General features: G+C 42.8%; 1 protein-coding gene across 1 annotated transcript in view; it reads left to right on the top strand.

Annotated features, from left to right (window-relative positions):
• The window catches only part of DAPK1 (death associated protein kinase 1), a 214,836-nt gene that overhangs the window by 149,853 nt on the left and 51,977 nt on the right, over positions 1-13,006 (top strand). The window contains exons 8-17 of the mRNA XM_060100587.1: positions 41-193; positions 555-600; positions 1,754-1,843; positions 3,235-3,327; positions 5,634-5,753; positions 6,190-6,288; positions 7,137-7,235; positions 8,831-8,929; positions 9,819-10,016; positions 11,361-11,558. Coding sequence (XP_059956570.1) covers positions 41-193; positions 555-600; positions 1,754-1,843; positions 3,235-3,327; positions 5,634-5,753; positions 6,190-6,288; positions 7,137-7,235; positions 8,831-8,929; positions 9,819-10,016; positions 11,361-11,558 — 1,195 coding nt within the window. The remainder of the gene's footprint in view (positions 1-40; positions 194-554; positions 601-1,753; positions 1,844-3,234; positions 3,328-5,633; positions 5,754-6,189; positions 6,289-7,136; positions 7,236-8,830; positions 8,930-9,818; positions 10,017-11,360; positions 11,559-13,006) is intronic.

The following is a 13,006-nucleotide window of genomic DNA, read 5'->3' as shown; positions in this document are numbered from 1 at the left end:
GAGGGACTTACTCATGCTCTGTGCCCTGCTTTATTAACAGCCTAAGTGGGGCCTCCCCATTTCTTGGAGACACTAAACAAGAAACGTTAGCGAATGTATCTGCTGTCAACTACGAATTTGAGGAAGAATACTTCAGTAATACCAGTGCCCTAGCCAAAGATTTCATAAGAAGACTCCTCGTCAAGGATCCAAAGTGAGTGTCCATTATACCTGAAAGGTGCCCAGCTGTGGCCTCAGCTAGACGAGAATTAGCACCTGTCCTATGCACACGGCCACGTTTATGCGACCCTGGTTGTTTCCTCCTGGCAAAGAGAAGCATGCCATGTGAAACGCTTCAGAAAATGCAGGCAGGGCCCTTTGTACCTGCTCAGTCAGCCCCTGTGGGCACAGTGAAATAATCACACAAAGACTGATGTTGTTTTCGGCTCCGTGAAGCAGGCCCTGAACTGCATTTTCCAGAGCATCTGCTTGGTAGGCCCAGCCGGCATGGAAACAACCTTAGTGTTTGCTTCTATGGTCACCGCATTTTTTTTCTTTCCCCTCCCCCCACAAAGGAAGAGAATGACAATTCAAGATAGTTTGCAGCATCCCTGGATCAAGGTAAGTTGCATATTGCGATTGGTTTGGGGATTATAGGGCGACCTGGAATTCGTTTGTCCTAGGGTATCACTAGGCACTGGGTTCTAACCACGGTCACATCTGGAGTATTGTGTTTGCTGTTGGTGCCATACTTTAAGACAGCTGACAGCTGAGAGAATCCTCATGATAACGGAGGTAGAAAGGAGTGAGCTACCACAGTGCAGGACTGTGATGAGGAGCTGAAGGGCAGGTCCACTCAACAGCCTTGAGTTTGATTGTGGGATATTAGCCCAAACAATATTTTTGAAAATTCTTGAATTAACTTCCAGCATTTAAGTATCATATCAAATCTGGATTTCCAGCTTCTCTTGAAAAATCTGAAGATCTATCAACACTGAGCCCTCATTCCGCAAGGCTGCCAGAAACTCTGCCCAGTTGCCTTTGTGCCAGGCCAGCAGCCACCCCCGACGTATATACACCTTTACATTATTTGCCTGGCGCCTGTCAGCATTTGGGTTAAAGAACTGAAGTTGCTTCAGCTAGACCAGAAAGGACTAAGGGTGGGGAAGCATGGCAGTTACAGAATAAAATCATGGAACCAATAAGTGGATTGTGGTGCAGTAACTTGCATTGCAGAACTAGGTTTGGGGCAGCTGGAGACCTCTGCCTGTGCCAGCTCCCAGCAGTTGCCTGGGCTTCCCTAGAAGGCAACGATGTCTCCTTCCTTCAGAGGTAGAGTTGCATGGCCTCCTGAAAAAATGCAGTAGGAGGGATTTTAATGCTGTAAGATAGACCGAATTTGCTAACATCTGAGGTCCCAACCAGCTCTAAATTACTTGATGATAAGTTCACATGCCTCGCAATATGGCCCCACCGTGAATCATGCCATTCCCAGATTCTCTTATGGAAAGTTGTAATTCAGCTTGTCCAAGCTCAACTTTTCAACTTTCCCTCAAGATCCAGTCTTCGTGGATTTGCTCAAACCCTTAGCCACAAGAGTTTAGCCTCTGGAGACTAGGTTCCTGGATCAGGCATATTATCCCAACTCATTTTGTTAGTTTAGCAGGGTGAATATGTAAGCATCCCAAATAATGAGAGGTTTTCAAAGGTTGTCATGTAACACATGTCTATAATTTGAGAGCTCTAAATTGTCTTTCTTGGATTTTCATTTTAGCCTAAAGATACCCAACAAGCACTTAGTAGAAAAGCATCGGCAGTAAACATGGAGAAATTCAAGAAGTTTGCAGCCCGGAAAAAATGGAAAGTAAGATTGTTTGATTTGAAGGGATTAACTAATTCTGTGTCCCCTGTGGCTCTCCCTCTGTTCAGGGCTTGCTTCTTCTGATACTGGCAATGCAGGACTGCATCCTTTTTAAAAATTCACTCTGTAGTCATCTGTACCATTACCCTATTTTCAAAGACAATCAAAAATACTATTTCAGTCCTATTAACTCATCTTTTCACATGTAATTTTGCATTTTTTAAAAATTAAAACCATTCCCAAGGCAAATTTTTAAATCAGTACAATAAAATTATAGTGCAGTCTTTTTCTAAAGGCAACAAGCCACGTCTTAAATAGATTTGTTTCTTGTGGTAAGCACCATAGCATTATGATTATACCAGAACTTGTGTAAATGGTTCTCTAAATCCAGCCTTGGTCTGTGAGTGGTTGGGATGGGGGTGGGGTGTGACCATGAGCATCTGCAATGTGATCCCTTCTCAGTGTGGATGGTTTCTGCAGGGGCTGAGTAGGATGTGGCTCTAAAGGGCATTCCAGCCAAACTTGGACAAATAAAAATTCAGGGTTAAGAAGGGGACAGGATGGCTTTCTGTGCACAGGGTCATGTCAAGCCCAGAGGAAGAAGGTACTCGCCATGTCTCCTCATCACTGGGCCAGAAGTGTACCTCATTGTACTCATCAGGTTGGGGATGCCTTGATAGAGATGAGGAGGACCACAGCCATGGGTTACTCAAGACTTGACTCTTAGTCTCAAAGGAGTCTTGAAAATAAGGCTTAAAATGTAGAGTGAACCACCATAAGTTTCTCTTTCTCTCCCTCTCTTTCATTCATATACAGACACGCATGCACACACACACACACACACACACACATTCTTTACCTGTTGTTACTGCCTTTGAGAGTAAATGCAGAGGTGTTTGTCCTATAGGCTAAAGAGTCCCCAACCTGCTGATTTCCAACAACTGGTTGAGTTTTGAGAATCACACTGTCTGCCATTACCAACTTGCCTGGGCACCAAGGACACAGGGCAAGACCCTCGCATACCATGCTTCTCTGAGGGGGGACGTGCAAGGGCTTTGTTAGGGTAAGATCCCATTCCTCAAAGAGTAGAGAGTGAATATGGAGAGAGAAGGGATGCATCCAGTTCTGCAGCTTAATAACGAAATGCAGGAGAATCTCTCTCTATTGTTGTCCTGATTTATAAGACCTTTAGAAATTTCTTTAAGCAAATATGTTCCAACCTGCTTGTGGGATCGCCCACCCCTGAAGAATAATACATGCTGTCAGCATTGAATGCTATCTCAAAGGCTTTGTCATTTGCACTAATTTGAGTACTGTTATGTAAGCTCTCTCTCCTCCTCTCCCCCTGCATTTTTTTCACACACTCTCTCTCTCTCTCTTTCTTTTTTTTAAAGCAATCTGTTCGCTTGATATCACTGTGCCAAAGATTATCCAGGTCATTCTTGTCCAGAAGTAACATGAGTGTGGCCAGAAGCGATGATACTCTGGTAAGCAAACCTTTTCCCCAGATAGGTTTGTTCTTAGCACTGTGTATTTACCGTGTTTAGGTTGTTTAATTTGTTCAGCAACCCAGAAAACCTGAAGTCTTGGAAACATCAGGCCTGTTCTTCCTCCTCTTGAGTGGGGGAGTTGGGGTGGCTGATTTGATCTACTCTATTACTGTTTCGTCCTTTTTCCTCTTTGTTTTGATTGGCTATACCTACTACGTCTAACACTACCACCCTCCCACCCTCCTCTTCCCCCCAACACAGTTTCATAAAAGAGAGGCTTGCCAGTAGAAGAGGAAAGATCATATTCTAATTTTCATGAACTAAAACGAGAGCCCTCTGTTTCCACCAACCTTGGAGAATCTTAGACTGTAATAGTACAAAAGGGGCAGACAACCCTCCTTCTGAACACATACACACACACACACACACACTAACACACCAGAAAATCAGGGGAAATGCAGTGGGGCTTGCTGATATAGTTCGTGGTAGACCAAAAGGCTAAACCCACTCACTTTGTTGATGTTGTATTGACTTCCAAAGGCCCTTGAGAACAATTCCACGACTTTTTTCCCTTAATCCAAACTGAAACCTAATCACAGATTAACTCTTCAGATATGACTGGACACATCAGAATTCAACGAGACTTTCCCCAACAGTCAGACAACGGGGCTTTGTGAACCCTGGAGGTAAAGGGGACTCCAGAAAAGGCAGAAAGGGTGGTTCTGTGGGAACCAGCCTGCTCCTGTAACTGAGTAGTCAGTGTTTCCTGAGTGGAATCCGGGAACTCCAAGGGCAGGATCACACATCAGCAGACACCAGCTCTTTTTTTACTCCCTGAAGCCAGTAGTTTTACTCAAGTTCCAGATCTAACCTTATAGCCTGAAAAGAGATAGGAAATTTTAAAAAGAAAAAAAGAAGTAGGAGAGAAGCAAGTTAGGAGGAGAAGGGAGAGAAAGAGGAGGAAGGCTGGACTGGGGAATTGTTTGAGGGCGGCAGTGGAACCAGGACAAGATATAAACTATTAATCTAAGTAAGGTGATGAGAACAATGAAATCTTATAAATTAAAATTGCGCTGAATAATCAGTTGGGAGACAGTTTGTTGCAATGAAGAGTTTAGGGTAAGAGAGGGACAGGGCTTGTGTAGAAGCTCCAGGTGGGAAGACCCTCCTCCCCAGCCCTCAGGGTCTCTCTCTCATCATCTCAGTGTCCTGCTGATCGTGAGGCCATGTTACAACAACGTGCTTATTCCTCCCATTCTCCCATATCTTGTCACTCTCACTTTCAGGCAAATGTCTCTTAGTCTTCAACTTGGATTGTGATAGAAAAGCAAAACCAGTGGTGTTCTTAAACATGTACTCTGTGCAGATATTATTACGTCCCTCATGAAGCTTGTTTGGATTCAGATTTATAGAGAAGAGAAAGCAGAGTTCAGAGAAATGCTTTCTCCCTTCCACCCCTCACAGGCAGAGGTTCAGCCTCTGTAGGTATGCTTTTCCAGATTTGAAATTTTAGTAGCAGTACCTCTGTAAGTCCAAAACTTTTGTTTGGGACTTTTCTAGCTTATTTTTTGGTTTTAATTTACCATATTGTGCAAATTTCTTATTATTTATAGTTAAGAAAGTACTTTAACAAAGTAGCAAAAATTTAACAAACTTACTGTTCCACAGTATCTAGTTATTTTCTCTTTGTAAATGAAATGTATCCATTTTCCCATTTCTGGCCTTTATTTTTACATTTCTCCCCTTTTCCTACCTTTTTTTTTAAAATAATTGTGACCAGCTTTCAGAGAATTTTGCTATGTTATAGAATACCTAGAGAATGAAGAATTTCTAGTGCTCAAAAAATGACAATCTGTAATTGCAAAAATTACAAAGTCAGACTTTCTTATTCAAAGATATCATTTCCTTGGTTCTATGGTTTTTAGAATCTGAGTTACACCTGAAATTTTCTACAGTGGTTTCTGGGACTATATGTTTTTAAAGATTCCTTAGATAAACACCAAGTGTAGTTTGTCATCAATTGTTGTTTTAAATCTGAATCTTAAGAGATGTTTGCTCTCTGGGTTATAATGGAGGCAACATAAAGACACAGATAAATAGTAGGTGCTTCTAGTTCCCATCATGGAAGGGGCAAAAAATGACCTCCTGCTTCCCTTCATGACCAGGTGGATTTGGGGATTAAATGGCTTACTTTCCCCTGAACACTCCTTTTAGTAAATGAGCATTGGTTTCTCTGATGTTGGTAAAAGGAGCAGCACGACCAGCAATCTAACACTTTTTCCCTCTTCCATGTCTCTCTCAAGGATGAGGAAGACTCCTTCGTGATGAAAGCTATCATCCATGCCATCAACGATGACAATGTCCCAGGCCTGCAGCACCTCCTGGGCTCCTTGTCCAACTATGATGTTAACCAACCCAACAAGGTCTGATGCTGTCCTGCCAGGGGTAGTGGGGGTCGGGGGGTCATGGTGACTGGGCACCTCCAAGTCCAAGGTGGAAAGACCCCATCTGCTCTTTATTCTCCCTTACTGTTGTAAACTCCATACTGTGGGGAAAATCACTTCTGCTTAGAAAGTGAGCTGAGTTAGGAATAAGGTCTTTTTGCATTGAGGGCCTTTCTACACGCACCTAGCACTCGCCTCTAACCATGAAATTTTAAATGTACTCATCATGCAAATGAAAATGTCACTTTTGATTGTGAATCCAAAAGAGGAAGATGTTGTGTCCTTCTGACTGTCTTCCATTCCTGTCACGCAGGACAGGAATGTGTCCTGTGTCTGGGGCAGCAGGGGTAGTTTGGGCTTTTCCTTTCCTACCAAACCTGAAAAATAGTTATTTTTTTTTTCTTGCCTTTTCCAGCATGGGACACCACCATTACTTATTGCTGCTGGCTGTGGGAATATTCAAATACTACAGTTGCTCATTAAAAGAGGCTCAAGAATCGATGTCCAGGATAAGGTCATAATTCTGTTTTATTGCAAATGAATTAATTTTTTAAATATTTCCAAATGTCTCTAATCAAAAGGTAATAGAGAAAAATAACACATATGCCCTACTTCATTTCTCAGTTTCCTATAAAGGAAGATGAACTACTTGAATAGCCTGTTCCTGTCTAACATGTTACAGAAAAAAAGGCAAACATTCATCTTCCTCGTGGCTCTGTTGCTCGACATCATCCTTTCTTTGTGTCCTTACTGATCACAGATCACAGATTGACTCCTTACTGATCATATTTACTCAGCAGTGTTATTTGATGTCACATTGAAAATGTTTTAATTATCCAATTAATCTCATCAGAAATGTATTTGCCCACACATTAATTAGGGCAACAGAGTAAGGAGGATATGATTTGAGGTGTAGACCACATTGGAAGTGTAGACACAAGTGATGATCAGCTAAGTGTCATTACAACGGGTCTGTCCTCAGCTTCCATAGACTTTCAACTGAGCCATAAACGGACTAGATCTGGCCCTTGACAATATAGGGAATTCTAACCAGAAGTTGAAATGAAGGTTTTAGGAAAAGAAAACAACTTTTTATTTCAAAATAATTCTAGATTTACCCAAAAAAATCTGCAAAAATAGTATAGAGAGCTCCCTTATCCCTTTCACCCAGCTTCCTGGAATGTTAATGTCTTACATAACCTTGGTCCCTTTGTCAAACTGAAAAGCGAAATGGGGTTTTATTCCTCTTGGGAGTTGCTCCTTTGGAGTTTGTCATCACATAGGAAGGGAAATATAGCAACTGAGTGATGTTTGCATTCAGATCCAGTCTGGGAATGTGACTCTGCCTTGGTTTTTGTACAGGGTGGATCCAATGCCATCTACTGGGCCTCTCGGCATGGCCACGTAGATACCTTGAAATTTCTCAATGAGAACAAATGCCCTTTGGATGTTAAAGACAAGGTAAGGCCACTTCTCTTCTTAAGGAAAGTAATAAAAGGCATGCCATCTGCGTCATGACCCAAAGAATAAGGATTCAGGACCAAAATCTTCCTATAGAGAATTTAAGTAGAAGTTTCTTTTTGCTGGTGGCTTAGTCTAATATTAAAATCTGATTTTAGCTGACATCTGCCAAGTGTTTTCCATGTTATATAAGCAGCGAACTATCTTCCCCATAACATGAAAACTCAAAGTTCAGCCAGAAAGACAACCAGAAAGTGACCTGAGTCCTGGTCCTCTTCTTGACCCGCCATGTACACATCTCTACCATTCTCTTCCTCTTTGATGTGACTGACAGTGCTGACCTTACGATCCCTGGCACTAGAAGGGTTAATGAGACAATGCATGTAAAGTAAGGCTTTTGGGCTAAAGATGTTATCAAAATGATTGGTTTAGGAAGATACCTTACTTTCACGTACCCATGTTTCATTCAGTCCACACAGCGGCCCTGTGAATTAATTGCAGGGCTGGGATGTGAACTTAAGATTCCTATTTTCTCATCTGTTATGTATTCCATTATGCAACCCCTCTCTGATTCTACTACTAGTAGACTGATTTGTCATGTTCAGTCAGGGCTGCCACATACAGTTGTATGGATTGTGCACTGCACCATATCTAAGGGAGGACATTCACATTAAAGACATACATTTATTTTTTTTTATTTTTCATTATTATTTTTTAAATATTTATTTATTTATTTATTTATTTATTTATTGGCTGCATTGGGTCTTTGTTGCAGCACTTGAGATCTTTCGTTGTAGTGCGTGGGCTCTTCGTTGTGGCCCGTGGGCTCTGGAGCACGTGGGCTCTGTAGTTGTGGCTCGCATACTCGGTAGTTACGGCATGCAGGCTTAGTTGCCCCGTGGCATGTGGGATCTTAGTTCCCTGACCAGGGATCAAACCTGCTTCCCTTGCATTGGAAGGCGGATTCTTAACCACTGGACCACCAGGGAAGTCCCGACATACATTTATTATAGCAGTTTTCTGTCGGGTGGCAACAAGTATCTCATTCTGTTATGTTTTTAGATCAGTTTATTCTGACAGTTTCATGGCAGATAGAAAAAAATATCTTAAGGAAGTTGCATCTATTACTAATTCATAGAATGTTATTTTATGGGCTAATGGTAATGTTTTTAAAAATCTCTGAGAATGTAAGAAATTACATTCTAAACAGAGACAAAATGAAATCAGAAACTTGCTAATAAATAAAACCCTGTGTTTAAAGAACTTAATATTAAAAAAGGAATTTTGTGTTTTGAAAAAGAATCACATAGCTGGAAGCGTCAGTATATAAAGAAAATTGAGACCAGCTATCACAAAAAAGGGAATGCACTCTTACTTAGGGAGGGAGGGTTATCACACACAGGATGAGCCAGGTGTGTGGATTTAACGCTAGCTACATAGTGGGTGCCCCACCCCAGGGTCCTTGGCCCAGTCGCCAAAGGGACATCTGGCCTGAGAGGGGCAGGTACCACCTCAGGGGAGGATGTGGAGCCAGGCATGGGTGGGAGTGGGATGGCTCCCGGGGGGCTCTGAATCTTTGGCTGTGTCTTTTGCAGTCTGGAGAGACAGCCCTTCATGTGGCAGCTCGCTATGGCCATGCTGATGTGGTTCAGTTACTGTGCAGCTTTGGCTCAAATCCCAACTTCCAGGACAAGGTGGGTCATGGTATGATGTCCTCACTTCTTTCTGCTTTTTGCGTGGGTATACAGGCAGCCGGATGATGTGTTTAGGTCTTACGGAGTTTTATCCAAGTTAGGTTTTCTGCTTAGATTACAGAGGGCAGGGACTCGAACAAAAGCACTAACATTCATTCATTAATCCTCTGGACAACCCTATAATTCTCATTTTACAGATGAGGAAACTGAGGCAGAGAGAGGTTCAGGAACTTGCCCAAGATAACACAGCTCAACAGTGGTGGAGCCAGTGCTCAAGCCCACACAGTCTGGTTCCAGAGTCTGTGTTCATAACCACTACAGTACAGCAGCCTCTCATAGACAGATACATGTGTCTAATGAGGTTGATCATGAATATGTAGACCTCACGACCAATCATTTTTGGTAAAGCTTGCTTGTCTTGGTTCCTTCTTTGCCGGAGCAGTAATCAATTTATGTGACTCACCTTTATGCTATATACGTGACAGGAATCTTGAGGCATCAAGATTGTTAGAAGAGTTCTTGCTCAGAGAAGTGCTGTCCCATGGTTCGTAGTCTCCAATGAAGTAAAGGACAGACAGCACTTTTACAAGACAGATGCTATAAATCCACCCACGCAGAGGCTCTATTGTTCAGAAGAGCTGAGCCATGGTTCCAGTGGGCTCCGCAAAGTCAGTTGTCAGTAAAATGCTGAGAAAGCTGAATTCGAATTAAGGAAAGCCGTCAGACCCATGCCCATTATTTCACATTAACGTTTTGCTCCAATAGCTACAAGCTCTTTCAATCCGCTGCCTTGAGTTTGCTGCCAGGTTTGGCCAGGGCTCTCACCATGCCTGTACTTTCTTTCATAGTCTTGCATTCTCCTCCTCTATGTACTTGTCTCCTTGGCCAGGAAGAAGAAACACCCCTGCACTGTGCTGCCTGGCACGGCTATTACTCTGTGGCCAAAGCCCTTTGTGAAGCCAGCTGCAATGTGAACATTAAGAATCGGGAAGGAGAGACCCCCCTCCTGACAGCCTCCGCCAGGGGCTACCACGACATTGTGGAGTGTCTGGCTGAGCACGGAGCCGACCTTAATGCATCCGACAAGGTGCTTAGTGGGTCAATATATCCCACTCGCTGAAAAGTGATCTGGGGGGCTGGAGGGACCACAAGACTTCTCAGTTAGTTGACCTAAAATAACAAACTTGAGTGCAACCAGTTATATTATCCTTTCTCTTCTCCTATCCAAAGATTCTGTGATTCTAGATTCTGTTTAATAATTAATATTCATTTGTGGGGTGTAACAAAATTTATGAATTGGTCAGATGACTCAGGTCTCTATTTTTAGCCTTTTTAGCTTTGCAGCAGGTACAGTGATGATCACAGAGCCCAAGACAAATCCTCATTTAGGACTGAAATTGGCAACACACTATTAATTTGTAGACAGACAAAGAAATAGGTGGTTTATTTACTTCCATCACCTGCTATTTTGTAGAAAAACAATAAACTATTCTTATTTGTTTGGCAGTCTCAATTCCAGGCCAGGTTTTCCTTTTTTAATTAAGCAAATTCAGCATAATCTGTTCTTATTGTGAGCTTGTACTTACAATGAGGCTGTGATGTTGCTATGTATAGTTATATCTGGCACACTGTGGTTAATTTAGGAACTGCCACTTGTGGAGTATTTTCTGGGTACAGAGAAGTAGTTCTCAAGTGGGGTGACCTTGCCCCCAGGAGACATTGGTAGTGGCTGGAGACATATTTTGGTTGTCACAGCCAGGGTGGGGCATCTAGAAGATAAAGACCAGGGGTGCTGCTGAACAGCCTACAATTCCCAGGACAGGTCCCAATGTCAGTAGTGCTGACACTGAGCAACCCTAGAACAAGTACGTTACAGAGATGTTTCCACACTCCGTCTACCCAGCTCCTAAAACTCGACACGCTTCTTCACCGGGGGTTCTAGAGCAGGTGGAATGAATTCCTGGACTGATGCTCATATACATGACAGCAGGTCGCCTTGCTCTCTCAGTTTCTCCTGGTGTCAAATAAAATAATAAACTTTCTACTTAGGAAGTTAGTAAAGATTGCTGAGCAAATGTTTTGAAAAGTGTTTTTCAAATGCTTGATAAAACAGGCCACTGGAGTACCAAACATAACTGAAGTCCTCTAAATTCAGAGACAAAAAGGAGTGTGGAGTCTTCCTACCCGAATGTACTGGCCAAGCCTAGGTTAATTAAGCTGATGGTCAGCTTGGTCTGTGATTATTCAGAGTGAGATGTATGGGGCCTTGCCCCAACCCCACCAGGAGTAAAGTTCATGGTTTTAATCCTCCTTCAGGCTTTGCAGTAATGGTCCCACTGCCAATTAAACCTGGCCCAGTACAGCTGGAAAGGCAAGCGGCCAGGCCCACGTGCCCAAGCGAAAGCGTTCACGGCCCTGGTGTTTTTTGCAGGACGGACACATAGCTCTGCATCTTGCTGTGAGACGATGTCAGATGGAGGTCATCCAGACTCTCATCAGCCAAGGCTGTTCCGTCGATTTCCAAGACAGGCATGGCAACACCCCCCTCCACGTGGCCTGCAAAGATGGCAACATGCCGATTGTGGTGGCCCTCTGTGAAGCCAACTGCAATTTGGATCTCTCCAACAAGGTAAAGCTGGAAGGAAGATCCCTGCAGAGTCCGTCTGTGTCTGTCTGTCCACGTGTTTCTGGGTTTGGGCAAGTTTCTCTCTGCATCTTTTCATTGTTCGAAGTCAGTATTGCTTATATGAACCTGTTCATTTTTATAGGGCTCTCCACTTTAAGTATATTTTACATCTGACTTTTGAATAATTTCCTAAACTAACAGAAAATTACATTAATAAGTACTTCCTGCTGAGCCTGGCTTACCATTTATGGGCATCGAGAAAGAGAGAGAGAGAGAACGTGTGTGTGCGTGTGTGTGTGCCTGCGTGCGCACACACGCGCATCCCCTCCTGTAGAGGAATCAGAGAACGTGGTACAAATTGGGGCATCTTCCTGGAGCACTAAGTCTTCAGGAAAACACCTAATGAGTTCTGATGTGATTGAAATTCCTAGGGCCAGATTTCTCCAGTTTCCCCCACTGAGAGTTTTATGGTCAAAAGTTCATAACATCTTTTTTGTGCTGAATAAGTTTGGTAAGACCAAGGGGATACTATCATTTGGTGAATGATAAAGAAATAAAAATCCCCATATGCTGACTCCTAGAAATTAGTTAACACCTTCTCTTTTCCCTGAATACCATCTAGATTTTCATTACCAAATATGATAGAACAGTTGGATATTCATGTGGTTTCAGCCCTGTAACTGTATGAAGGGCAAGCACTATTCTGTTACGATTATGTTAAAAACAAAGTCCAAGTAGAATTAATTTTTTAATTGCAGGAAATGTTTGTTTATAAATGGTCAACATGATACCAGCAGAATTTTATTATGATTTGTTTGAGGTAAAAAGAATTAATATTTGAAACAACTGGAAAATGATGCTTCTATCAAAAAAATAGTCCTCTTGCATATTATGTGATTAATTCTAATGGGAATTGAAACTGGTAATCTTCATATTCTGGAAATATGAAAAGACAATATACTAGGTCTTAACCATTAGCTGCTGGTTGCTTTCTTAGTTTATCCTATTCTAACCTTGCCAAGTCAGTTATATAAGTGGCTTAAGGAGGAAACTAAATGTAATATTAAGCAGCATCAAGACCTTGGCTTTCCTTCCAGGAGTCTTTTTTTTTTTTTTTTTTTTTTTTTTTTTTTGCTGTACGCGGGCCTCTCACTGCTGTGGCCTCTCCCGTTGCGGAGCACAGGCTCCGGACACACAGGCTCCGCGGCCATGGCTCGCGGGCCCAGCCGCTCCGCGGCATGTGGGATCTTCCGGGATCGGGGCATGAACCCGTGTCCCCTGCATCGGCAGGCAGACTCTCAACCACTGCGCCACCAGGGAAGCCCTCCTTCCAGGAGTCTTTAAATGAGTAAAAAGCAGCTTTAGGAACCTCGTGGCACTCATTTGAATACCTCTGACTTGGCCATTGTACGCCGCGACTTTGTGGGTCTCACGCCTTCTTCAGAAGGGTT

This window comes from Mesoplodon densirostris, chromosome 6 (genome assembly GCF_025265405.1).
Source record: "Mesoplodon densirostris isolate mMesDen1 chromosome 6, mMesDen1 primary haplotype, whole genome shotgun sequence".
Taxonomy (NCBI): Eukaryota; Metazoa; Chordata; class Mammalia; order Artiodactyla; family Ziphiidae; genus Mesoplodon; species Mesoplodon densirostris.
The sequence above is the reverse complement of the archived record's forward strand: the minus strand, read 5'-3'. Positions and strand labels throughout refer to the sequence as shown.